This window comes from Heloderma suspectum, chromosome 5, assembly GCF_057233095.1.
Source record: "Heloderma suspectum isolate Gila_16-S chromosome 5, 16-S_ref, whole genome shotgun sequence".
Taxonomy (NCBI): Eukaryota; Metazoa; Chordata; class Lepidosauria; order Squamata; family Helodermatidae; genus Heloderma; species Heloderma suspectum.
In genome coordinates, this window is record NC_139462.1 from 66,532,071 (window position 1) to 66,557,548 (window position 25,478).

General features: G+C 42.3%; 1 protein-coding gene across 5 annotated transcripts in view; it reads left to right on the forward strand.

The window, feature by feature from the left end:
• The window catches only part of TRIM2 (tripartite motif containing 2), a 126,002-nt gene that overhangs the window by 35,176 nt on the left and 65,348 nt on the right, over positions 1-25,478 (forward strand). For all 5 annotated transcript variants that reach the window (XM_084856295.1, XM_084856292.1, XM_084856291.1 and 2 more), the window contains 7 exons: positions 2,988-3,139; positions 4,475-4,655; positions 9,871-10,594; positions 14,622-14,725; positions 15,241-15,408; positions 17,491-17,659; positions 23,390-23,460. In XM_084856295.1, coding sequence (XP_084712421.1) covers positions 2,988-3,139; positions 4,475-4,655; positions 9,871-10,594; positions 14,622-14,725; positions 15,241-15,408; positions 17,491-17,659; positions 23,390-23,460 — 1,569 coding nt within the window. The remainder of the gene's footprint in view (positions 1-2,987; positions 3,140-4,474; positions 4,656-9,870; positions 10,595-14,621; positions 14,726-15,240; positions 15,409-17,490; positions 17,660-23,389; positions 23,461-25,478) is intronic.

Below are 25,478 nucleotides of genomic sequence, written 5' to 3' on the forward strand. Positions count from 1 at the left end.
AGGCAGGGACCTAACAGAAGCAGATGAGATTAAGAAGAGGTGGCAAGAATACACAGAAGAACTATCCAGGAAAGATCTGAATGTCCCTGATAACCATGATAGTGCGGTCACTGAACTTGAGCCGGACATCCTCGAGAGTGAAGTCAAGTAGGCCTTAGGAAGCATTCCTAACAACAAAGCTAGCGGAGATGACAGTATTCCAGCTGAGCTATTTAAAATCCTAAAAGATGATGCTGTTAAAGTGCTGCACTCAATATGCCAACAAATTTGGAACACTCAGCAGCGGCCACAAAAGAAGGGCAATGCCAAAGAGTGTTCAAACTACCATACAATTGCACTCATTTCACATGCCAGCAAGGTGATGCTCAAAATCCTACAAGCTAGGCTTCAGCAGTATGTGAACCGAGAACTACTGGAAGTACAAGCTGGGTTTCGAAGAGGCAGAGGAACTAGAGATCAAATTGCCAACATTCGCTGGATCATGGTGAAAGCAAGAGAATTCCAGAAAAATGTCTATTTCTGCGTCACTGACTACGCTAAAGCCTTTGATTGTGTGGATCACAACAAACTGTGGCAAATTCTGAAAGAGATGGGGGTACCAGACCACCTTACCTGTCTCCTGAGAAACCTGTTTGAGGGTCAAGAAGCAACAGTAAGAACTGGACATGGAACAACTGATTGGTTCAAAATTGGGAAAGGAGTATGACAAGGCTGTATATTGTCACCCTGCTTATTTAACTTATATGCAGAGTACATCATGAGAAACGCCGGGTTGGATGAATCAGAGGTCGGAATTAAGATTGCCGGGAGAATTATCAACAACCTCAGATACGCAGACGATACCACCCTAATGGCAGAAAGTGAAGAAAATCTAAAGAGCCTCTTGTTGAGGGTGAACGTGGAGAGTGCAAAAGCTGGTTTGAAACTCAACATTAAAAAAACGAAGATCATGGCATCTGGCCCCATCACTTCCTGGCATATAGAAGGGGAAGAAATGGAAGCAGTGACAGATTTTATTTTCTTGGGCTCCAAGATCACCGCAGACAGTTACTGTAGCCATGAAATTAAAAGACGCTTGCTCCTTGGGAGGAAAGCTATGGCAAACTTAGACAGCATAGTAAGAAGCAGAGACATCACCTTGCCGACAAAGGTCCGCATAATCAAAGCTATGGTTTTCCCAGTAGTAACGTATGGCTGTGAGAGCTGGACTATAAGGAAGGCTGAGCGCCGAAGAATTGATGCTTTCGAACTGTGGTGCTGGAGAAGACTCTTACGAGTCCCCTGGACTGCAAGGAGGTCAAATCAGTCAATCCTAAAGGAAATCAACCCTGAGTGCTCCTTGGAAGGACAGATACTGAAGCTAAAGGTTGGCCACCTAATGCGAAGAGAAAACTCCCTGGAAAAGACCCTGATGCTGGGAAAGATTGAAGGCAAAAAGAGAAGGGGACGGCAGAGGATGTGATGGCTAGATAGCATCAGCGATGCAATGAATATGAACTTGAGCACATTCTGGGAGAGAACGGAAGACAGGAAGGCCTGGCGTCACGAAGGGGTCACAAAGAGTCGGACATGACTTAACAACTGAACAACAAAATGCCTGTGTACACCAGTTCCTGGATAACATGGGCGAGGGGGCTGTTGAATTCATGTTCTGTGCGTGGATTTCCTGGAGGCAGCTTGTTAGCCACTGTGTGAACAGAATTCTGGACTAGATGAACCCTTGGTCTGATCCAGCACGGATCTTCTCATGTTCTTATGTTCACACAAAAATCCACTCCTGTGTTCCCCAAGATTTCTTCATTTCTGCAATACAATTTAGGGCAGGAGGGAATTTATTTTGTTGCTGCTGTTGTTAAGCAGTTAGGAGTCAGAAATCCTTGCTGATCTACTGTAAATCACCCAGAGATCTACCAGTAGATCCAGTTCTATCTTTTGTCCACTCCCGGTATAGGATTATATTTATTTGTTTTTGTAAAAGTAGGGTAATTTTCAATGTGTTCCATTAAAATTACAACTGTAAATCCATATCCTGATGTTGAAGCATAAGCACTGCCAGTATTTAATTGATTATGCAAAAGGTTTAAACTCCATCTGCATACATGGCTATTTATAATATAATACAATACCATTAGAATGGAAATGTTGCCAGTATAGGACAGGAACAGTGCAATCCTCTGAATGACTACTCAGAAACAAACCCCACTGAGTTCAACGTGAATTACAATTAGGTAAGTACGTATAGGGTTGTAGCCTAAAGTTGCAGTCTTATATAGACTTACCTGGGTGTAAGCTCTACTGAACTCAGTGGAGCTTACTTCAGAGAAGACATGCATTTGTTGTTCAGTCGTTCAGTCGTGTCCGACTCTTCGTGACCCCATGGACCATAGCACGCCAGGCCTTCCTGTCCTGCGCACTCTCCCGGAGCGTGCTCAAGTTCATATTCATTGCATCGGTGATGCTATCTAGCCATCTCATCCTCTGCCGTCCCCTTCTCCTTTTGCCGAAGACATGCATAGGATTGCACTGTTAGTGCTAACTGAAAATCTATAGCCTGTAGCTGTTTTGGACTTCTTAGTGCAGTTGATACTGTACAGGCAGATGTAGCATGGAAAAATCATTGAAGCTGGATTCACTTTCAGAAGCTTGGGGTCTACGGCTGAATTGAAATGCAAAGTGCCAAATAACTGTTCAATTTAATTCCAGCTTAATGTGTCCAAAATAATTGCATTTGCCTCTTAGGATAAACATGGTAAATTCTTTTGGTTTCAATTGACAACAGTCAGTAAGGATGGATGGTCATTTTAAAATGTCTGAGCACTGAAATACATTTTATTGCATGCTCATAAATACTGGAAAATCCCCTCTCCCTGAATCCAGTTAGTTGTGGCAACATCGCTAAGAGTTTAGGGTCTCAATAATGAATTCAGAAGAGTTTGCTTCTCTCTTGGTATTCTAACAAAAGTCACCTTCTCCCCCTCTGTAACCAGCTGATGGAATTTTACTGTCAGTCTTGTGAGACAGCCATGTGCCGGGAATGTACAGAAGGAGAGCATGCAGAACATCCCACGGTGCCTCTCAAAGATGTAGTGGAACAACACAAGGCTTCTCTTCAAGCACAACTAGATGCTGTCAACAAAAGGTATGAAAATACCTCTGCAACATACATCCTAGAATTCTAGAATGCCAGCCTGAAAACAAAAGTGAATCTAGTTTCTAATGTAAGTGAGCCTGTTTCTATGACTCCTTGAGATAGGTGCTTATGACGTTACTGAACATCGGTGGCCAGCGGGCATGATGGTGGCGGAGGGAACAGAAAGAAAATGCCAGTGCCTCATGCTTCCTCTGTCCTGTGGTCTTCCATACAATATGGATTTAGACAGTTAGTAAGTTGCAATATCACTCTTTTTATTCCTTTGCTGAAAGGGAGATAACACCAATCCTTCGATCCTTTCACGCTGTGTTTCATTTAATTACAATTATATTAGACAACTCTTACTTCTTACATTTATTTAGAGAATAGTCTAAAGATTTGTATGCTTGGGAGACACTGGGCAGTATCCAAAGCTGGCAGTCCACCAGCGCTCATTAGGCTGTGCTAGTGGGAAGGATCGCTAGTGCAATGGGAAACTGGCACATCCTAGGGCAACCCTGCAAACTAGCTGAAGCTAGCATTTCCAGAATGGGATAGATCAGCAGAGCTCCCTTCTGCAAGTTCTGCTGATTTGCTGCATTCTGGAGATGCTACTTTTCGCCGGTGCTCTAGGAAGTGCTAGCTTCCTGTTGCACTAGCAGTTTTCCCACTAGTGCAAGGGCAGCTTTGGATATTGTTCACTGAATGTGATCACACATAATTCTAAATAAGCTTTAATGCTATGAGGATGAGCCTCTGTGTGCTCTGTGCTCATGCTCCCCTCCTCCAGTGCAATTGACTAGCAAGAGATGAGAGTTTATCTTAAACCACAATTTCTCGGTCCCACACAAGGACAACCCAGGAATCTGCTCCACCTCCCTGCCATGCAGGTGAAGGAGAAGTTGCGGGTGTAGGTTGTGGCACATTCCTGATTGTGCATGTAATGCTAAATTATGGTTTAGTGTTAGCAGTGGAGGCTGATGGCTCCAATGTTAGTGGGGCAGTGAATCTGCTCTGTGTTTCAGTCAGAACTCTAAAGTAGCTATCCAAGGTGCTTCCACATCTTGGATAGCTCCTTTAGAGTTCTGACTGGTTCTGACTGAAACTCGGAGTGGATTCACTGCCCCACTGACATGGGAGCCACCAGCTTCCATTGGTGTTATGTGCAAACTCACCCTCTAGAATACAATTCCCCTAAGGAAGACTTGGAATCTGAATATTACCAAGGTTTAACCTATAAAATAAAAAACCCTGAAATAAATGTTCTTTCTCACATGTCTTTAGAAGCCAAAACTATGGCAATGCTAATTGAATTGCCATTTGCTATCATTTGTCCTCTTGCAGGCTGCCAGAGATAGATACTGCACTTCATTTCATTTCTGAAATTATACATCAGTTGACCAACCAAAAGACCAGCATTGTAGATGAAATTCATTCCACTTTTGATGAGCTCCAGAAGACTTTGAACGTCCGCAAGAGCGTGCTGCTTATGGAACTGGAAGTGAATTATGGCCTTAAACATAAAGTAAGGCCCTTGTTCTTGTTGTTAAAATTGTATTGGTTTTAACTAATGGGTGCATGATGCCACTGGGAGAAATGATGTCTGAAATCTCATCATCTTTGGCAGAGGAAGTGTGGGAAATGGCCTGTGTACCATATAAGGTTAATTTAGATCTCAGTTTTAATTTAACTGTGCACTTTCTATTTCATTTTCATTATGTTGAAACTATAGTGACTTGTGCAAATAAACATGTTCAGAAACATTACCATAAAATTTGTTTGAAAGAAACAGTAATTGGAACTGTATTAAAGGAACAATTATTCCTTGTTGGACTTCCAGGCCATATATTAATATATCCATGTAACTTGTTTTTGAAAAGTGAACATTATGTTATTACCACTATTCATGGTCAATTTTTTATGTCGAGTTTCATTAGGCATAATGTAGAGCCAGTGTAGTGTAGTGGTGAGAGTGACGGACTGGGAGCCGGGAGATCCGGATTCTAGTCCCCACTTGGCCATGGAAGCTCACTGGGTGACTTTGGGCCAGTCACAGACTCTCAGCCCAACCTACCTCACAGGGTTGTTGTTGTGAGGATACAACGGTGAGGAGGAGGAGAATGTAAGCCGCCTTGAGTTCCTTGCGAGAGGGAGAAAGGCGGGGTATAAATGCAATAAATAAATAAATAAATAAATAAATTAGGCATAATGTGTTGTACAGCAGGAAATAAAAAGTCAATATGACTCTCACCTTATTAGATGAAGGTGATGATAATAAAACAGCTACAGACATGAATATAGGGCAGCTATGAAATTTTAAAGTATGTGATTTGTATCCTTAATGTGTATTAAAATCCAAGAGCCTGTAAATAGGTATATTATTAGCATAGAATTCCCTCCCTGTGTAAAGAAAGAGAAAATGTATGTTTGGAAGGATGCAAATCTGTGTGTACCATTTAAAAATAATTCTTTCTTTGTCATGTATCCCTACTGCCATTTGGGATTTACCTCATCTCACCCACATATGGAGCTTATGGTCAGATTTAGAATTCTAGCTAAACACATCTGTTTAATTCGGCCTGTACTTGAACTAAGATGGAGCAGAAAGAATTGTATTGTCAATTTATTTTATCCAACAGACTACAAAAATGATACAAAACACATTGAGCACGATATATGTTTTAAAAGTTGATGTGTGTATTTTTTATTTATTTTGCCCCACTGTGCTGTAGTCATTTATTGGTTGCATTTTCTTTTGTTCCCCCCCCCCTTCTTTTTTGTATATTATTATCCAAATAGTTTTAAGCCCTGTAACAAACTGATCTGGCAGGCTTGCCAGCTGGGCCTGCGCATCTGTCGGTCAAGAGGGAGGCACCTCCTTCATGATAGAATCAGGGAGGAGACAGGGAGAGATCACCGCCTCACTGGCAGTTGGAAATGACAGTTGGAACTTGTCAGTTAGGAGTAGGGGGTTAGCTTGAGAGAGAGAAAGTGGTAGATGCCTGACTTAATCAAGCACATATATAGTTATACTACTCTCTAAATCAGGTTGCAGAACTTCAGCCCTCTGGATGTATTGTTTTATTATTTTATTAAAATATTTATATACCGCTCCACATCAAAAGATTTCAGAGTGGTGAACAGCAAAGATTAAAGAATAAAACACAATGTTAAAACATTTTTTAAAAGACAAGTTCCAATAAGGCTGAATTTAATAAACTGTGACTAGGCACTCAAGGAAGGCCTCTCAAAACAATGTCTTCAGGAGGGGCTGGAAGGAACACAACATTGGCGCCTACCTGACCTCCAAAGGAGGCACGGAATTCCACAGGAAGGGGGCCACCACACAGGAAGGGGGCCACCAAGGCTCCTTGGATTTCGCTAGAAGGCCATGACCCATTTCCCCCAAATAGCAAACATTTGGTGGTTTCCTGGGTGTTGTGCAGTTCCCTCCCCCATTCTAAAAGGTTGAAATGCCTTTCCTAAGGTGTTGCTACGAACAGTTAAGAGCTTTAAGATCAAATATGCTGTTACTTTTTATATTTTTTGGCCCTACCCCTTTTGCCTTTGGCCCTTCCCACCACTGGCATGTGGCCCCTGAGAGTTTCTCTGAAATGGAATTAGGCCCTTGCACTGAAAGAGGTTCTGCACCCCTGCTCTAAATAACTCCAGGGCTAGAGGCAGTGTAGCTAGGGATTGTAGCAAGTTTATTTCTTTGTTTCTCAATATATGTTCTGTATGTTAGTCCATGCTTTTCATCTATAAACCCAGCCTTTTTGCCTATGAATAAATAAGCCCCATTTTGAATATTCAGTGGATCCCATGGTGTGATTTTAGACATCCCTTCCTCACAGACCTTCCCTATGATGCCTAGTCCTCAGCCTAGCTTACTGTGTCCAGATTTATAAAATTCAAAGGTTCTCCCAGCCCAGCCAGAGGAATATGGCAAACAGGGAGTGGTGGCAGTGGATACTACCTGAGCAGACCTTGGATATAATTATGTATTAACACTGAAAAGCTTCCTAATTCATCGTGAGGTGATGTATCACAAGCTCCATTTGGGCATTCAGTCCTCACACAATTAAAATTGCATGAAAGGGAGAGTGGGGCCATAGTGTCTCCATCACCTGGTCCCACCACTTTCCACATGTTGGAGAGGAAATACTTGAAGTGAGGAACCTGCTGTCCACATGGAGGCTTCCCATGCAATATAGAAGAAGCCTGATTGTGCAGAATCCTGAATTCCGGGGGTTTGTGGGGAGTGGTCTACACGTGTACAGCAGATTCACTGCTTCAGACTTTCCTCCTGTAATATGTTTAGGGTGGAGGGACCAGCCAGTGCAGCCTTGTTCTCCTCCTCATCTTGTGGGGATTCAGTGGCCAAATAGAGCTATGAAAACCTATGAAAAGTTTGTGTATGTGCAGGGGTGGGATAACTTCTAAAATAGAGAAGCTTTTTATCTTCTGGATTTTTGGTTTGAAAAATTCTAAATTCTTGTCTTGAACTTTATTCAAGTGGACTATTTTGAGAATTTGGTCAATGAAATATATGTCAATATCCTCCCCCCCGTCCCCCATTGACTGGGATGATAGTACTAAATAGAAGTTTAACAAAAGCTAACAAGCTTACATTGTTAGATTCCTCAGCCCCCACCCCAACAGACATTTGTGGTTTTACCATTTCCACTATATCACTAGGGAGACCAGAGTTAAAATCCCAGCCACAAAGCTCACTGGCTAACCTTGGGCCAGTCACACACACTCGGCCTAACCTTCCTTGTAGGTTTGTTGTAAGGATAAAATGGGTAAGCCACATCCTTGTAGACCTTCCTGAGATCATTGGAAGAAGACTGTGATATCACTGTGGTTGATAATAATATGGGAGGGAAGAGCAAACCTCCAGCCATGTGGCTAGGCCCTACTAGTCAGTACACCTTGGGAATCCCCCCTTCTTTCTCTTGAGTCCTTTAGGTTTCCCTCTCTATATTTCCTTACTCTGTTAGAAAACAATTGCCCTGGAAAGCAATATACAAAAAGTGGTGTGTAGCCAGTCACCACCAGATGCCCTTATTTCACTTTAAAGAGCTCACTTTTAAAGGGGGTTTAGCTGTACTGTATCAAGTACTCAGTATCATAAGCGAAGCAGTACACAATCAGTATCTCAGTATGCTTCTAGTGGACTTTTAAAATTCAGTACTCAGTGATCTGGTCTGGACATAATATCAAACTGTGGTTTAGTGTCACATGCACAAAATGTGACACTCATGATTTTCCCCTCCCCTCTTCTTCAGTGCAGTGGCAATAGGGATGTCAGAGAATTTCTCCACGAATCTCCGGGAGGCCAAACGCCAACGTATTCGGCCCCCGAAATTGGTGGAGAAACGGTCCGCCCCCTTGCCCCGGGATGGGACTTACCTTGGTCGAATGTCCCTGGTGGCGGCGGCGGCAGCTCCCGCTGCCATTTCCAAGTAAAACAACAACAACAAACGTAATAGGCTACGTAAAGATTTACGTAGCCTGTCACGGCTAGATTTTCAAAAAACACCGTGATAGGCTACGTAAATGTTTACGTAGCCTATCACGGCTGACTTTGGGGGGGAAAAAAAGCATGTATGCAAATGGCGGCGCCCATGGCGCCGCCATTTGCGTTCCTTATTTGGGCACGTGTAATCTACGTAAACGTTTACGTAGACTACGGCGAAAATAAGGGCAGCGACAATAAGGGCCCATGGGCGCCGCCATTTGCGTACGCGCTCCCCCCCCCAAGTCAGCTGTGATAGGCTACGTAAACATTTACGTAGCCTATCACGGCTGACTGCAGGGACGCAAACGGTGGCGGCTATGGCCACCACCATTTGCGTCCCGGCAGGAGAAGAGGTTTCACGGAAACCTCCCCCCCAGAATTTTGGGGGGGAGGGACGGAGCACCTCCCCCCCACTGCGAAGCAAGCTGCGGGACCAGGTAAGGGACTTTCGTCCGTCCCTAGGTGGCAAGGAGGAGATTGGAAGTTTTGCTTTCATTTTCAGTTACCTGTGATTTATTGTTGTGTCCAAACCCAGAACTATGGTTATTCTTAACTATGGTTTAGAGTAACAAGCCAGGTTTGTAAATCATGGTTTGCTTCCTAAACCATAGTTGAGACTAACAACAGTTTGTCTGCGTTTGGACATAGTGAATAACAAGGGTTAGTTTAAAATAGAAGCAAAAGCCTCTGCTCTCCTCATGGCTGCACTGGAGGAAAAGAGACGAGGAAGATGCTCACATGTCTGAGAGCTGTTCATGTAATGCTGGGTAGGCCATAGTTTAGTGTTATGTCTGAACAAGGTCATTGACAAGTTTCTAAACTGGTAGCTTAAAAACACATGCCCTCTCTATCCAGGAATCCTACCCCAACTTAGCAGGTGCTCAATCAATGCTATTTAGTATTTTTTAAACTGAGTGCAACAACGAACAAAGGGCTGGATATGCCAGATCTCGTCTGATCTTGGAAGCTAAGCAGGGTCAGCCCTGGTTAGTACTTGGATGGGAAACCACCTTCCTCCACTTAGCAGGGGGTTGGACTCGATGGTCTTGTAGGCCCCTTCCAACCCTATGATTCTATGATTCTGAACTTTCTATAACATTATCCAGTTCAAAGGCATCCTTAGACATTTTCCATGATAGACAGAAGCTTATATGTGTGCTGCTTGCATTGTAACTTGGTCTTGCATGGCATAACCATGGTGTTTTCTCTTCTGCAGGTCCTGCAGAATCAGCTTGATACCCTACTGGAAGGACAGGAAAACATTAAGAGCTGTAGCAACTTTACAGCCCAGGCGCTTAACCATGGAACCGAAACAGAAGTATTGCTTGTAAAGAAGCAGATGAGTGACAAGCTGAATGAGTTGGCTGTCCGAGACTTCCCATTGCAGCCCCGTGAAAATGATCAACTGGACTTCATAGTGGAAACAGAAGGGTTGAAGAAGTCCATTCATAATCTTGGAACTATTTTAACCACAAATGCTGTTGCCTCTGAAACAGTGGCCACAGGGGAAGGACTGAAGCAGACTGTGATAGGACAGCCTATGTCAGTCACCATCACTACCAAGGACAAGGATGGCGAGCTCTGTAAATCTGGGAATGCTTACCTCACGGCTGAGCTGAGCACTCCTGATGGGAGTGTGGCGGATGGAGAAATACTTGACAATAAAAATGGCACTTATGAATTTTTGTATACTGTCCAGAAAGAAGGGGACTTTACTCTTTCATTGAGACTCTATGAGCAGCATATTAGGGGCAGCCCATTCAAACTCAAGGTAATCCGGTCAGCAGATGTGTCCCCCACCACTGAAGGAGTTAAGAGGCGCGTTAAGTCTCCGGGCAGTGGCCATGTGAAGCAGAAAGCTGTGAAAAGACCAGCTAGTATGTACAGCACTGGCAAAAGGAAAGAGAACCCTATTGAAGATGATCTGATCTTCAGAGTAGGTAAGGAGTGTATTTTCTTCTAAATTCTTAGGACTTGAATTGTCCATCTGCATTGCCTTATTTTAGCATGAATGTCAACATCGAAGCAGAAATTATGCAAACTACAGTACTGTAGGACTTTCTGTAGTATAGAGAGGTGTTACAGATGAATGTACTGTAAATGAGCCATATTAATGGGTCTTAGTTACAGTTTTTTTTAGCTAAATCTCCCTCAAGCATTCTATGCCAAACTATTGCAGATCTGAGAATGAAAAATTAACCCCATCTATACTGCATATAGAGTTCAGAATTCCTGAAACAATATTTCTGAGAACTACATTGATGGAAAAAGACAAATGGGAAAATATTTTGAGCATTTATTTCCTCTATATTTTTATTACAAGGCTTGTCTATGTTTTATGAAGCAAATGGCAGATGCGACCACTTCCCAAACAGTGATCTGAATTTAGTGTTGCTTTAAATTGAAGTTATATATGTGAGCATATGAGTTGATGTCACCCATGGTTGCAGTTCAAGGACCTATAATTCTTGTTCAAAGAAAAAAAAAGGACATAGGGTTCACAACTTCATTAATGAAGGGTTTTTTTTCAGCAAGTCATATCATGTCACTTGCTGAATGGAATAATAACTCAGTAAGTAGCGAAGATAACTTTAGTACACTTGCTTGGGATGTTTCTGTATACACATCTGCAGACTACTTCTCTGTGTTAGTGAATAAGCCCTTCCAGAACACAAATGACTGAGGGGGAATTTAGGTCAAATGTGCTAGGGGAATCATTTCCCACTACAACTCTGGCTCTATTCTGTCAGAGAATAGGCTATCTCTCCAGTAGATCTAGCCAAGAGACTAGCATGTTTTCCAGACTCAAAGGAGTACAGCATGAGTAAATCTGGATTACTCTAGGTACCGGAGTGCCCACATAAGTTACTTGGAGAACAACAGAGACAAGATCAGAATGCTTTTCCAGAAATGGAGTTTTATTGAGAAAGTAAACAAATGGTAATATAATAGTTTAACTATAGAAAGATGTCCCAGAAACAGGTGGGATAAAGGAGGATGAACAGTTATAGCCTTTGATTACACAGACTTACAAAAGAGTGATCTCCAGTCCACAAAAGAAAGATGATTGTCTTGTCTTGTTTAACAAAGGGGAATCTATGCTTTAGGTAGAGTTTGGAGTACGTCTTGGAAAGATCACTTGAAATCTCAAGGTTCTCCATAGCCAATCAATATGTGATAGTGTGGCTTTGATTAAATTAGGACTCAGAGGAAGAATGAACATGTAATGATTTCATGAGGTCCCACATTAGTGTATAGAGAAGTGTGGACACTCTCCTGTCTATCTCAATAAAGGACATTTGTCCTTATTTGCAAGATCATTACTAGCTCACCTTCCCAGACAAAATGTAATCTTTTGTGCCAAGGTGCTCATGAGGGGAGACACAAAATGGTTGCGGAACATTGCTTTCCAGCAACAATTACATCAATCATCATATTGAATATTGAATAAATATTGAATATTTTATCTTTTGAGAAACTGTCAATATGTTTGGATGCATTAATCAAAACATTCTGGAGGCTTTACACTCAATGAAAATTGTCTCTGTTAAAAAGTGAGGATTTAGTAGTGTTGCACAGAAGAAAACTGAGTGCTGGAATAAGCTACTTGGATAATCAGTGATTGTATATAATAGAGAGGAAAAAATGTATATTTGTTTGCATTCAGTTAATGCTGCTGACATTCAAATATCAGGTTGAACTCCTGCACCCATTTCCAAAGTAGGGAGAAAAACGCAAAATCTTCTGCTTCGAAGATTGAGATACTGGAATTAAAGTGGGTGTGCACATTCAAGATAACATCCTATGTTTTTCGAGTTCAAATTTCTGATCAGCTTCTAACCCCAGTTTTCAAAGTGATTATGAAACATGTCAAATACAATACAGTACAATATCTCCCTTGAAAACTTAAAACATCAACGTTAAATGTGGTGCACACTTTCACAAAATAATGGCAAAAGGAACAAAAATATTCCTTTCTCCGACTGGAGCTTGGTGAGTAATGAGGTACTGGCATCCAAGGTAATGTGTGAGGGCACTAAACTGTAAAAGATGGTCTTAAATTGCTTCAATGTCATCTATTTCTTTCTGGTTGTCTGCTCACACTTGGAAGTTAAATCTTTCCAAAACAGAACCACCACCCCCGCCCGTTACTTCTATTTGTTTGACCATTGCAGATGTTATAGTTTCACTTTCTATTCCAGCTTGAGAGATCATTTTCTTTGGTGTCACAGGGTGTTTCTGCATTAAGCAAAAACTCCGCAAAAATCTACATCCTTTCTGGAGTGTCCTGCTTTTGGTTTCTTTGCGGGATTAGGAAGGGCTCCTTTACACAGCAGACACGTGGTTTGAAATGAGAGAGTGCCTCCCTCCCTCCATGGCATGTGTGCAAAGCAGCAGGGTGGGGGTGGGTTCTTGTTTCCGTAGCTTAACTTCTGCAGTAGTCTTTTCTCGCAGCCCCCAGGAAACCTCTGACTTACTTCTGAGTATACATGAAATGTAAGATTGTGCCGTAAGTCTGCAATCCTTGGCACATTTACATGGGAGTAAACCCCATTGAACTCAATGGGACTTACTTCTGAGTAGACATAAGAGCGCCCTTTAAGTCTGCAACCTTTGGCACACTTACTTGGGAGTAAGCCCCATTGAACTTAATTGGGTGTGCTGAATCAACAGAGGATGTTGCTTCTGAGCTTGGTGGGGTGGGGGATCAGATGTGTCTCCCTTGGTTGCAGGGAGACATTTTATCCTCTTCTCCCTCCAACTGAGAAATGTGCTCAAGCCTGGGAATCGAGGAAAGTCCTTTTTCAGCAAGACTTGAGTGGAGGCAGGAGTTGCAATCCGAGAGTGATTCTTGCCCTCGCACCTGTCAAATCTGCTCCTGCCTGCCCCGCTCCCATCCTCAATGCCATCGTCGTCCTGACTGCACGCGCCTCCAGCAACTGAAAATAAATGCCCACAGCGGGCGGGCAGAGCAGTTTCTCCCACTATTGGAAAATTTAACGGGGAGGTCATGGCGTTCCTGTTCTGTGGGGTGGAAAAAATACTACATTTTTTTTGTTTGGGGAAAACACGAGATAGGCTGAAGGAAATGGCAGGAGACACCCTGGAGGGTAACGGTGTCATCTAAAGAGCCCGCAAACTGCCATGACAGAGCCATCTCAATAGCAGGATAAAAGCTCCATGTGATGAACCCCACAGTCTTGTATTTCACAACCTGCCTGTTCAACATAGGCAACAAAGAATTCCATGCAGATGAGTGTATGCATGCAGCAAGTAGGCTGGCAGAGGAGGGATAGATCACTCTGTTACTCCTTGGCCAGGCTGCTTTCAGTGCTAGCCACAGAGGAAGGGAGCCTGCAGTAAGAAGCCAAGTGGGCTAGCAGAGGAGAGATGGAACGAACCATCCATGAGCCTGCTTGCTGGAAGGTGACTTTTTTTTTCTTACTAGCCCACTAAGTGGTTAGTAGCCTGCATTTCCATGAAGGATGCAGAGAAGAGGGTTCCTCTGTGGCTAAGATGTGAACACAGATTACTAGTCTCTTAGCCAGCTACAGAACAACAACCAGAAGGCTAGTAACTTTTATGGGCTGATTCACAAGGCTGCATTCTCCTCACACCCCGCTTCAATTCAGAATGGGATCATTTTTTTCTGAGTTTGTTCAGAAAAATCTTAGAGAAAGTTTGGGCTTTCTCTGAGGCTTCTCTGAAATCTTGGAAGGACCTGGCCCATTATGAATGTTTCCCTGCCACTTCTCCACTGTACTAATCCTTCTCAGCATCTGGTTTCCTTCTTCTGCTCCACCCTTGTGAAGCCCCTTTCCTTTCCCCACAACTTAGCTTCGGTCAGCAGGGAGGAGGAGGCACAAACATGAGGCTGCACATCGGGCCTAAATGGTTGGGATGAGTTTTTTGTAGCCATTTAATTGACTTCCTTCCCAATTTGTTTGTGCTCTCATTTTCTTTTAGGTACCAAAGGGAGAAACAAAGGGGAGTTTACAAATCTTCAGGGAGTAGCTGCATCTACAAATGGAAAAATATTAATAGCAGACAGCAATAATCAGTGTGTACAGGTAGGCCGACTTTTCTTCTTTTCGACTGATAGATTTTATCAAGGCACAGGACTGATCAAATGCATAGAAGAAGCATGTTATCTGAAGCAGCAAGATTATAGTATTCATACTGGATGATGCTGTGGAATTAATAGTTCTATGTTAAATGTGAGGGATGGTTCAAACACCATTTTGCATTTTATCTCACCATTTTGGCTACAATGTCACTCACAGCCTAAATATTAGAGATAGAGGGAATTATAATAAATGAATAGTGGTTCACAATCCAAAGCTTTGCAAATGCTGAAACTTTCTATTCTATGCAGTGAAGTTAAACACTCTGTGTATCCATAAAGATTATCCATATCACTTGTTGAGTATTTCTTTACTCACAGATAAGTAAGTCGCTGAGCATGTAGAGCTCCATGTTTGCATTGAAACTTGTCAACGCTTGTCACTTGTCCCATCTAAATCATGAGTGTAATTGCGTGTTATCTGAAAGTTGTTTTTTTTTTAAACTCCTTAAAAAAAAATAGATATTTTCCACTGATGGCCAGTTCAAGAGTCGCTTTGGTATCCGGGGAAGGTCTCCTGGTCAGTTACAGCGGCCTACAGGAGTGGCTGTGCATCCTTGTGGCGACATTATTATTGCTGACTATGATAATAAATGGGTTAGCATATTCTCCTCTGATGGAAAATTCAAGGTAAATTTAAAGTTAGAATGGAAAATAAAAGGAAAACCAGACCTCTCATTTTTAAATTTACAGTTAAGGTGTTGGTGTTGGAGAATGTATGAAGTGATTTATATACTTGGTAAAATGACCACTGGGAAAATTAATCCTGTATTAATTGATTGGTAGAACTAGTGGTGATGAGGGAAAGAATGGCTGTATGGATATTGATGAAATTATTTTGTGGATTCTGAAATGGATGGAGGGAAGAAGTCTGAAACATTAGCCCTGATATTGACTGAAAAGCATATAGGTTATGGTGTTCCTCATCTCTTCCAAACTCTTGCTTTAACTTACTTCAAAATCTTCTCCACGTACAAACAAACAAATATCCAAAAAAGGATTTTTGAATTTTAGGGTTTAACTCATTGGGGATTAATACTAAATACATGATGGGTAGTGAAGGGAGCAGGAAGGCAGGGCACTGGGTAGAGTGTGGTCATGGTTTACACATGCTCCTCGAAGCTAACTAGCTTGTCCTACACAAGACCATGAAAATACCCCATTTAGGCTGCAATCCTAAACACATTTACTAGGGAGAAAGTACTGTTGAACACAGTGAAACTTGCTTCTGAGTAAACATGTAGAGAATTATGCTGTTAAAGGACTTTCCTTATTTCTCAGTGACTCGTGGAATGGGTAAGAGGCTCAATCACCATTTAAAAACAAAATGTGGTACTAATTCCCAACAAAGTGCAGCTTAAGACTGGCAGCCCTGAATTTAAATGGGCAGGCATTTCTGAAGCAGCCTCAGATCCAAGCCTGTATTACCATCTTGCCTGTGGAGGGAAGGTGCAACCAGAGGCTACATACAGTCAGTCACTCATTCAGAGAGAAGAGGAGGAAATATGTTCAAGAGCCAACCACTCCTGAACCCTCTCCGAGTGAAAGTGGACCATAGAATCATAGAATAGCAGGGTTGGAAGGGGCCTATAAGACCATCGAGTCCAACCCCCTGCTCAATGCAGGAGTCTAAGTCAAAGCATCCCTGACAGCTGGCTGTCCAGTGTTTAAGAGCTCTTCCTTGTCCATTTCCACAAAATGGTATATATCTCACTTGTATGAAGTATTTTAATGGAAATAAGGAGTGTTTATTGTGAAAAGATTCCCAACGTTTCTATAATCAGCAAACTAACAGATCAAAGAGCTGTGTGCTATTAATTTAGTACAGGAGGCTTCTGATGATTATATCAACTTTATTTCAAACAAATAACATGAAAATATTGGTTAACGTTTCACACAAATAACACGAAAACAGCCTGAAAACAGTAAGGTGAAAACATATTCCTTGGAAGCCACTGCAAAAATAACAGCACCAACATAATTGACAAATGGCTTCAGACAGGGCTAGCAAGCCTTATCCCAAGGCCTTTCTAAAAAGAAAGGTCTTCGCCATACATTAGAAGGCCATGAGGCAAGCAATACGAGCCTCCTTTGGGAAGGAGTACTAGGGCCTATCGAAGGCCTATATTCTTCTCTATTCTTCAGAAGGCACTGAGCCAAGGGGGCATAACTTAGTGGTAGAGCACATGCTTTCCATGCACAAGGTACTGGGTTCAATCCCCGTCATCTCCAGGCAGGGCTAGGAAAGACTCCTGCCTGAAACTTTGGAAAGTGTCAACAATACTGGGCTAGATGGATCAGTGGTCTGGCTCAGTATAAGGCAGCTTCCTGTGTTCCAAATGCAGACCATTGGGGCTGATATAACACATAAGAGGACCTCCACTTAATCAAGGGGGCAGGTTCATATGGAGAAAGCAGTCCCACATATCCCGATCCCAAACTGTGGAGGGACCTAAAGGGCATCACCAGAACTTTGAATTGGAAACAAAAACAAATTGAAATCCAACACAGCTGTTTCAGCCAGGGAGTTGCATGCTTCCTATAGGTAGCTCCAGTTAGTAACCTACATTCTGGACTAATTGAAGCTTCCGGATACTTTTCAAATAGAACACATTGCAGTAATCCAAATGTGATATAACTAACACATCTGTTACCATGGCCAGATATTTGTGTGTTAAAAGGAAGCTTAAATCTCTTTCTTTGCTCCTATAGACAAAAATTGGATCTGGAAAACTTATGGGACCAAAAGGTGTTTCTGTGGATCGCAATGGGCACATCATTGTAGTGGACAACAAAGCATGTTGTGTCTTTATCTTCCAGCCCAATGGGAAAATAGTGACTAGGTTTGGAAGCCGAGGCAATGGAGACAAACAGTTTGCAGGTATCACTTGCAGGTTAATATGTAATCCCCTTTTGTCTTCTACTTACTTTTGAATTATATTTCGCCATTCTGGGAAAGCAATATCCTTACCTATGTGCAGTGGTCTACAGTTTTTGACCGGCCAAGCCAAACATTGTAGTCTCCAGCTTCCTGCCCATCTTTCCCAAAGGAAAGAAAAGTGGGAAGAAGGGGGAACCAGTTTGGCCACTGCTGCTTGAATGTGTTCTGGCAGCAGCATCTAACATCCCCTACCCAACCTTCCTTTTCCTGCTCCAGAGCAAAGGAGGGTGGCAGGGAGAGGTTGCTGGTTTGGCCCTGTTTGAACCAAGCCATTCCAGGTGCTTTTGCCACATAGCTGCTGAACAACCCCCAACCTTTCTCCCAACTTGGAACTAGGACCATGGCTGGGATCATTGTGCAACTGCTGGGATGATGCTTTCTCACCTTGGCAGCTTCACAGTTGCGAGGAAGGCTGTTTGTTCATCACATCTGTCCGACGGTAGTGTCACCCATGCCATGACAAACTGAATTGTTGAAGCCTGCTTATATATTGTGGCCTTGCCCTAAAATGGCAGACCTATGACTGTAAAAGGTACAACAGGTTTTCAGTAACCTGTGATCAAGAAATAAGCGTTATCTTTTAATATTTTTAGATTGTTGTATGCTGAATGAATATCACTATTCATAAACTAATATTTCAGGATATACAAGTTAATCTGAGGTAGTGTTCCCAGATACTGTGTTAGTTTGCATTTTGTACTAAACAAAGTCTTTGTTACTCATGTTACAGTTAATGTTTAATCTGTTGGAGCAATTAGAGTCTTTAGTACTGTGCCAGAATTTGTACACGTCTTGATTAGATATTAGCCTGTGCCTGAAAATGCTTCAGGTAACTGCCCATTAATGCCCCAGACTTCATTTTATCCTCAAAGACTGTGGAGATACTAATCAGTGCTTAAAAGGCTTTTACAAGTGAGCAGACTTCTTTGTGGACATGAGAAAAAGTTTAGACAGTATAATGTAATTGCTTTGCAAAATGAGGTGTACAGTTTCACGAGAAAATGCAACGCAAAATGGCTAGTTAGCAGAAATCATGTAATTTACCACCTGTCTTTCTGTATATGTCTCTCAGGCTCAGACTACATGTTACCCAGACTTCCTTTTTGTTTTTGTTCATTTATTTTACAAAGCCAAAATTTGGCCAAGCAGGTTCCGAGCCAGGGCAGATGGAGAGAAACTGCCCCAAGGTGCAGTCCCATGCATGTTTAGACAGAGAAGAGTCCTACAATTCCCAGCATCCCCAGCCAGCATAGGATTGTGCCCTAATCCTTTTCCTCTCTGGTCACATTTTAGCTGAGGATTACCCTTTCCATGCTGCTTTTTCATCTGAAGGGGCAAAGATAGATGGAGGGACTCCAGATCTTTTCTCCTGTGGGTGAAAAAGCAGCTGCGGGGGGGGGGGGGTCATTCTGACCTGAAAAACAACCTGAGGGGGAATGATGAGGCATCCTCCTTTATATGCCCTGACTCTCCCCAGACTCATTTTTTAAAATAAATGTGTGTGCAGGGGGTAGTGGGGGCATATAGTTTGAACTTTTGTTTGCATATCAGATTTATTCGTGCCGTTTGTGCAGACATTTTGGTTTTATGTTGAGATATCCTGCTGAAATGTATTGCTGGCATACCTCAGTGCAGAATTTGAGCACTGTAGTAAACCCATCCAGTATCTTTCTGTCTCCAGCAAAATGGATATATTTGTTTGCTGGTGGTGTTTTTTTCACCCACATACAATTGGTAGGATCAAAATGGTTGGATAATACCTCCCCATCCCCCACCCCTGGCCAACTGTGTTGGTAAGCCATACTTTTTTGTTCTGCTATAGGCAGGAAGAAAAATGTGCAACTGGACACCTATCCTCCCTTCTTAGCATCATTCAGTGGATCATCTCTGTTTTGGGGGCCACCACATCAACACTTCAAAATTATCGTGTTGATGATGGGCCAATTCTACTTTGCAATTACATCTTTTTTTAAAAGACTATTTATAAAGCATATGAACATATAAAGTATATTTTGCCTGAAAAGTATCTATAAAACAAGATAAAATAATAAGACAGAAAATCCTAACCCTCTCAGATGAATCATTCTGCTTTTGAAATGGTACAGAGTTAAACAGAATGTAGGTCTCATTTTCCTTCCAGGGCTTTGGAGTGTTCATTGGGGTTTTGGAGTGGGGAAAAGCAATATTTCAGGAAAAACTGCAGGGACATACCCATGCTATGACTCTTGTGGTTTGCCTACCATTTCATTTCTTAAAACCTTGTTCAGTGAACACTATGATGAATCCTTTAATTATTACAGTTCAAAATCCCAGGTGCAAAAAGAATTCCCGTTCACTTGCATCTGTTAAATGAGTTTTAAATGGCCTATTGCTTAACGCTGAAGTATTAACAATGACATCTAAGCTGAGAAAAGCCAGTCAAACTATTTGAATATGGCCAGGTAGCAAATTTATTTTAAATTTATTCTCCAGAGTAATTACACAGTTGCCCAAGTTCACATTTTTGTTGAGTTAGTAGCTGATTATATTCTGGTTAGGTTATTGGCTTGCGTTGGAAGTACTACGAAAGCATGCCAATGTGGCACCAATTGGGGATTTCTGCCCCAAAGCAAGCAAATACCAGCTTTAGAAAAGGATTTTCCTTATGACCAACCGCAGCAGGGGAGGATGAATTCTACTTCCAGGCTGCTGTGGTATCAGCCCCCCCCCCAGCTGATGCAATTTGCATTTTCAAAAGCCTGCATGTTAAATGTGAAGGCAACTGAAGTTACTCTTTCCAAGTGTGTACTAGCCAGAGCTGGGCTGATATGGTTTGACCACTGGTAGGGTGAGGGGGCAGGAGACATTTCAGAAAATTTGGGGGCGGAGGGGAATGACATAACTCACTTTACAGACCAGGTGTTCGAGGATAGGTTGGTTTTGGGGAGGTTTACAGTTTAAAAGAAGCCTTGCCAGCCAGGCTTCCAGCTCTGCAGCCTTCTACATATTTCCTGGCCATGTTCTTCCTGTGCCAGATCACCATGGAAACAGCACTGCAGAAACCAGCAAGGCTTCTTTTAAAGTGTAAAAAATAGGGAAAAGCCTGCCCCTGATGACTTCATCTGAACAGTAAATTAAGCCAATTGCCTGCTTCAAAACATTTCTTTGAAATATGCCCACCCACCACAAAAAGAGCATACATTCCCTCTCCACTTTCATAGGCAGTGAAATTTGGTCCAGAAAGGCAAATTCAGTCCCTTGCTAGGGCCACCCAACTTTTAGTACTGGCCGTCCAGAGTTCGTTTGCTATTAATATTAAAGTCCTGAACTGTGCTGTGAACTATTATTTCAGATGTTCACAGCACAGTTGAAAAAATAATCTTATTTCCAAATTTTATTAAATCTTTGACACCAAAATAACAAACGAAAGAAATGATGGTAACTCTCTCTCCCCTCCACAGTCCTGACCCTAATAAGACTTCCCCACAGCTATTTACAAATTAAAAAAACAAGGCCAAAACGATGCATTTAGTAAAGCATGTAGTTGGACATTAACTAGAAAAATGATCATAGAAAAGAACAGCTGATCATTTGTGGATGAGTATTTTTTTCCTAATATGGTTCTTCCTATGATCTTGGATTCCGTGGGATTATTTATTTATTTGTTTACAACGTTTGTATACTGCTCCACATCTAAGCAGATTCCAGAGCGGTGAACAACAAGAGATAAAGTGAACACAAGGTAAAAAGAATGAAACATGATATTAAAATTATTCTTTAAAAAACAGTACCAATAAAACTGTGGCTGGTTAACTAGGGAGGCTTCCTGGAAAAAAGCTGCTTTCAGGAGGTGCCGAAAACAAACCAGTGTTCACTCCTGCCTTACCTCCAGATGCAGGAGTTCCATAGGAAGGGAGCCACCGCACTGAAGGCTCTTCTCCAGGTGGACTCCAGTCAGGCCATAGGTCCATGTGGAACTACCAGGAGCATACCCTCTGATGACCTCAGCGATGGGGGAGGTTGGTAAGGGAGAAGGTGCTCTGCCAGGTATCCTGGTCCCAAGTTGTTTAGGGCTTTGTACACTAGTACCAAAACCGTAAACCTGGCCCAGTGGTAAATAAGCAGCCAGTGCAGTTCCCTCAGCAAAGCAGTGGCATGGTGAAAAGGGGCAGTGCCCTATAACAGCTGAGCTGCTGTGTTCTGCACTAGCTCCAGCTTCTGGAGCAGCCTTAAGGGCAGCCCCACATAGAGTGCTTTGCAGTTATCCAGTCTTGAGGTTACTAGCACCTGTACCGCTGTGGCCAAGCTATCCCTGTCTAGGAGTGGGCATAGCTGGCGAACCAGCCGAAGCTGGTTAAAGGCACTCCATGCCACAGCAGCCAATTGGGACTCCAGTTACAGTGATGGATCTAGGAGTACCCCGAAACTATGGACCTGATCTTTCCAAGGGAGTGCAACCTCCTCCTGAACAGGCAATGAGCCTATCTCCCGGACCCGGGAACCACTCACCCACAGGACCCAGCTTGCCAGGAATTCAATTTCAGTATATTGGCCCTTATCCAGCCCATTACTGTAACTAGGCACTGATGCAGGTCTTGCACAGCCTCACCTGATTCAGATGTCACAGGGAGGTAGAGCTGTGTGTCATCAGCATACTGAAGGCCCTTGGCTCCAAATTCCAAATCCCCTAATGACCATCCCCAGTGGCTCCATATAGATGTTAAACAACATTGGGGACGGTACTCTGCAGAACCCCATAGCTCAATTGCCAAGGGGCTGAGGAATGGTCACCCAAATGTTACTTGCTGAAACTGACCCTGCAGGTAAGACCAGAACCACTGTAATACAGTGCTTCAAATGCCCATCCCACAGAATCAATCCAGGAGGATACCATGGTCAATGATATAAAAAGCTGATAAGAGGTCAGGCAGAATTAGCAGGACTGCACTCCCCTGTCCTCTCTCAATAAAGGTCATCCATAAGGGCGAATAAGGCTGATTCAGTCCTGTAACCAAGCCCCAAATATCTTAATGTACAAATTTAAATGAAGTTGATTCATTTTCACATATTCCATTTTTCTTAACACATAAATTTCAAAAAACGTATGTGATGAATAAAAACCACTTTCACATATTTGTGAGAAATCATGCATTTTATGACAATGGCTAAATTAATTTCCACTAAGAGACTGAAACAACTTGGATGAATTGCATTACCAATTTTTACAGGAATTTTGAACATACCTTGGCCAGTATCTAAAAAGCTACTTCGTATGTATTCAAGGGCTCATGAATGCCTAGTGAGATATTTGTACTTTTTTTAAAAGGAAGGTTCTTAAGCCCCATCACAAACTACTTTTTGAAAATCCTCTTGGTTTCAAAAATGGTTTACTATACAGCTTGTGTACCTGCTATTCAAGAACCTTAGGCCTGTATCTTGTAAGCAAAAGATCATACCAAGCTTATAAAAAAAAAATATCTCTTTCCCCCAAAGTGGCTGGAGGAGTATTTTGCAAGAACAAAAATATGTTTTATTTGGAAAAATAAGAATGAAATGCTTTTTGATTTTAGATTTTTTCAAACTCTGAACAAATCATTCATACTTTTGAACATTTGAATAGACTGTTGTCATGATTTAACTTTTGTTCCTTTCCTGGACTGTTTTTTATTTATTTCCTCCTGTTTTTTGCAGGCCCTCATTTTGCAGCTGTCAACCACAATAATGAAATTATTATTACTGATTTCCACAATCATTCTGTCAAGGTATGATGCTGTTAGTTCTTCAGGAAATGTAAACGTTATTTATGTATTTATTTACAGCATTTGTATACCGTTTCACATCTAAGCAGATTCCGGAGTGGTGGACAAGAGATAAAATGACAAAAAGTTAAAAAGAATAAAACATGATATTAAAATTATTCTTTTATAAAATGGAGTGCCAATAAAACCATGGCTGGTCAACCGAGGAAGGCTTCCTGTAAAAGAGATGTTTTCAGGAGGCGCTGAAAACAACACAGTGTTGGCACAAGCCTGACCTCCAGGGGCAGGGAGTTCCAAGGGGGCCAACTAAAATCCAGTGAATACATAAAAGTTGTTACTGCAATACTTAATTAAATTCACATGTTCTGGTAAGAGAACAGATTAATTACCTCCTGATCATTATCCAACAAGAGCTAATTGTGTAAATGTTACAGTGGGGAAAATAGAGTGGGTCTTTTTCTTTGTCTGTTTTAAATAAAGATATACATTCTCTTTGAGCTGGTTCAGGAAGTATGATGTTGTTCTCTATAAAACATTCCTTATTGTCATTTCACACCATCATTTTGACATGGTAGTTGTCAAGGTGGGATATATGCTTGGAGAATTTACTCAAGTGTTCAAGTGACTCTGGTCCACTTAACATATTGCAAAATTCCTGCAAGGAAGACACATGTCATCAGTACGTATGATATTCGAGTGTGCCATGGGTTATAAGGGAAGCTACCTTATACCAAGTCAGGCCATTCAGCTATCTAGGGGCTCCTTCACACTGGGCTTTTATCCTGTTATTGACATTGCTCCTTCACAGAAGTTTGCGGGCTCTTTACATGACGCAGTGATCATCCCAGGCATCTCCTACACTAAATGCCCTTTGTTCCGTTTTTAAATAGATCGCAGATAATGAGCTATCAAATTACCCCACTGTGTTCCACTTCAGTTCCCTCCATCAAAAGCGTTAAAGCGGCAAGTAGAGGAGCAAGATCAATGAAAGATAATAGAAGACTCAGATACAGGGAGAAGGAGGGGGAAGTGGGTGGGGGGAAAGGAAGCATGTGAAAAAGGGAGTCGTTGTGATCCTGCATTTCAAATGAAAGCAGAAAGCCCTGTTTTAAATGCAGGATTTTAGGCTGGTGTACAGATGCCCTAGGTCACTGTTGTCTACACAGACTGGCAATGGTTCCCCAAGGTTTCAGACAGGAGTCTTTCCCAGCCCTACCTGGAATTGCTAGGGATTGTACCTGTTTTACATGCGAAGCATTTGCTCTCCAACTGACCTACAGCCAAGGGTCATATGTCTACAGTCAGGGCCAGAAATATTGGAACAAGGATAACTGTTTTGGCAGTTGGCCTCTCTACACCACCACATTGAAGTTGAAAGGAAAAACACCCCGATGGGAGCAAAGTCAGGACTTCCAGCTGTAATTTGAGGGGGTTGACAAAAGTGGGGCACTAACCATTCAGGAAGGACAGCCAGTGGCATACACACACCCCCATCGTTGGTGGCTCATAAGTAATGGAACGAATGGCTGACAAGCAGCTGCATGGCCAGGTGTGGCCTGTTTCCTGGGTGCCCCATGACCAAGCAAGCAGATAAAAGGCCTGGAGGTGGTTCTGAGTGTTACATTTGCATTTGGTAGCTGTTCACTGGAACCCCCAACATGAGGTCCAAAGAGGTGTCCATGCGAGTGAAGGAGGACATCATTAGGCTGAGGAAACAAAATAAACCCATCAGAGAGATAGCAAAAACAGTGGGAGTGTCCAACACAACAGTTTGGAACATCCTGAGAAAGAAGGAATTAACTGGCAAGCTCAGCAACAGCAGAAGGCCTGGAAGACCACAGAAGAAAACTAAAGTGGATGACCGCAGAATTCTGCTCATGGTGAAGAGGAACCCTTTCACAACATCTAGCCGGGTCAAGAACGCTCTTGAGGAGGTAGGCATGTCATTGTCAACATCTACAGTCAAGAGACAGCTTTATGAATGTAAATACAGAGGCTTCACAACAAGGTGAAAACCACTG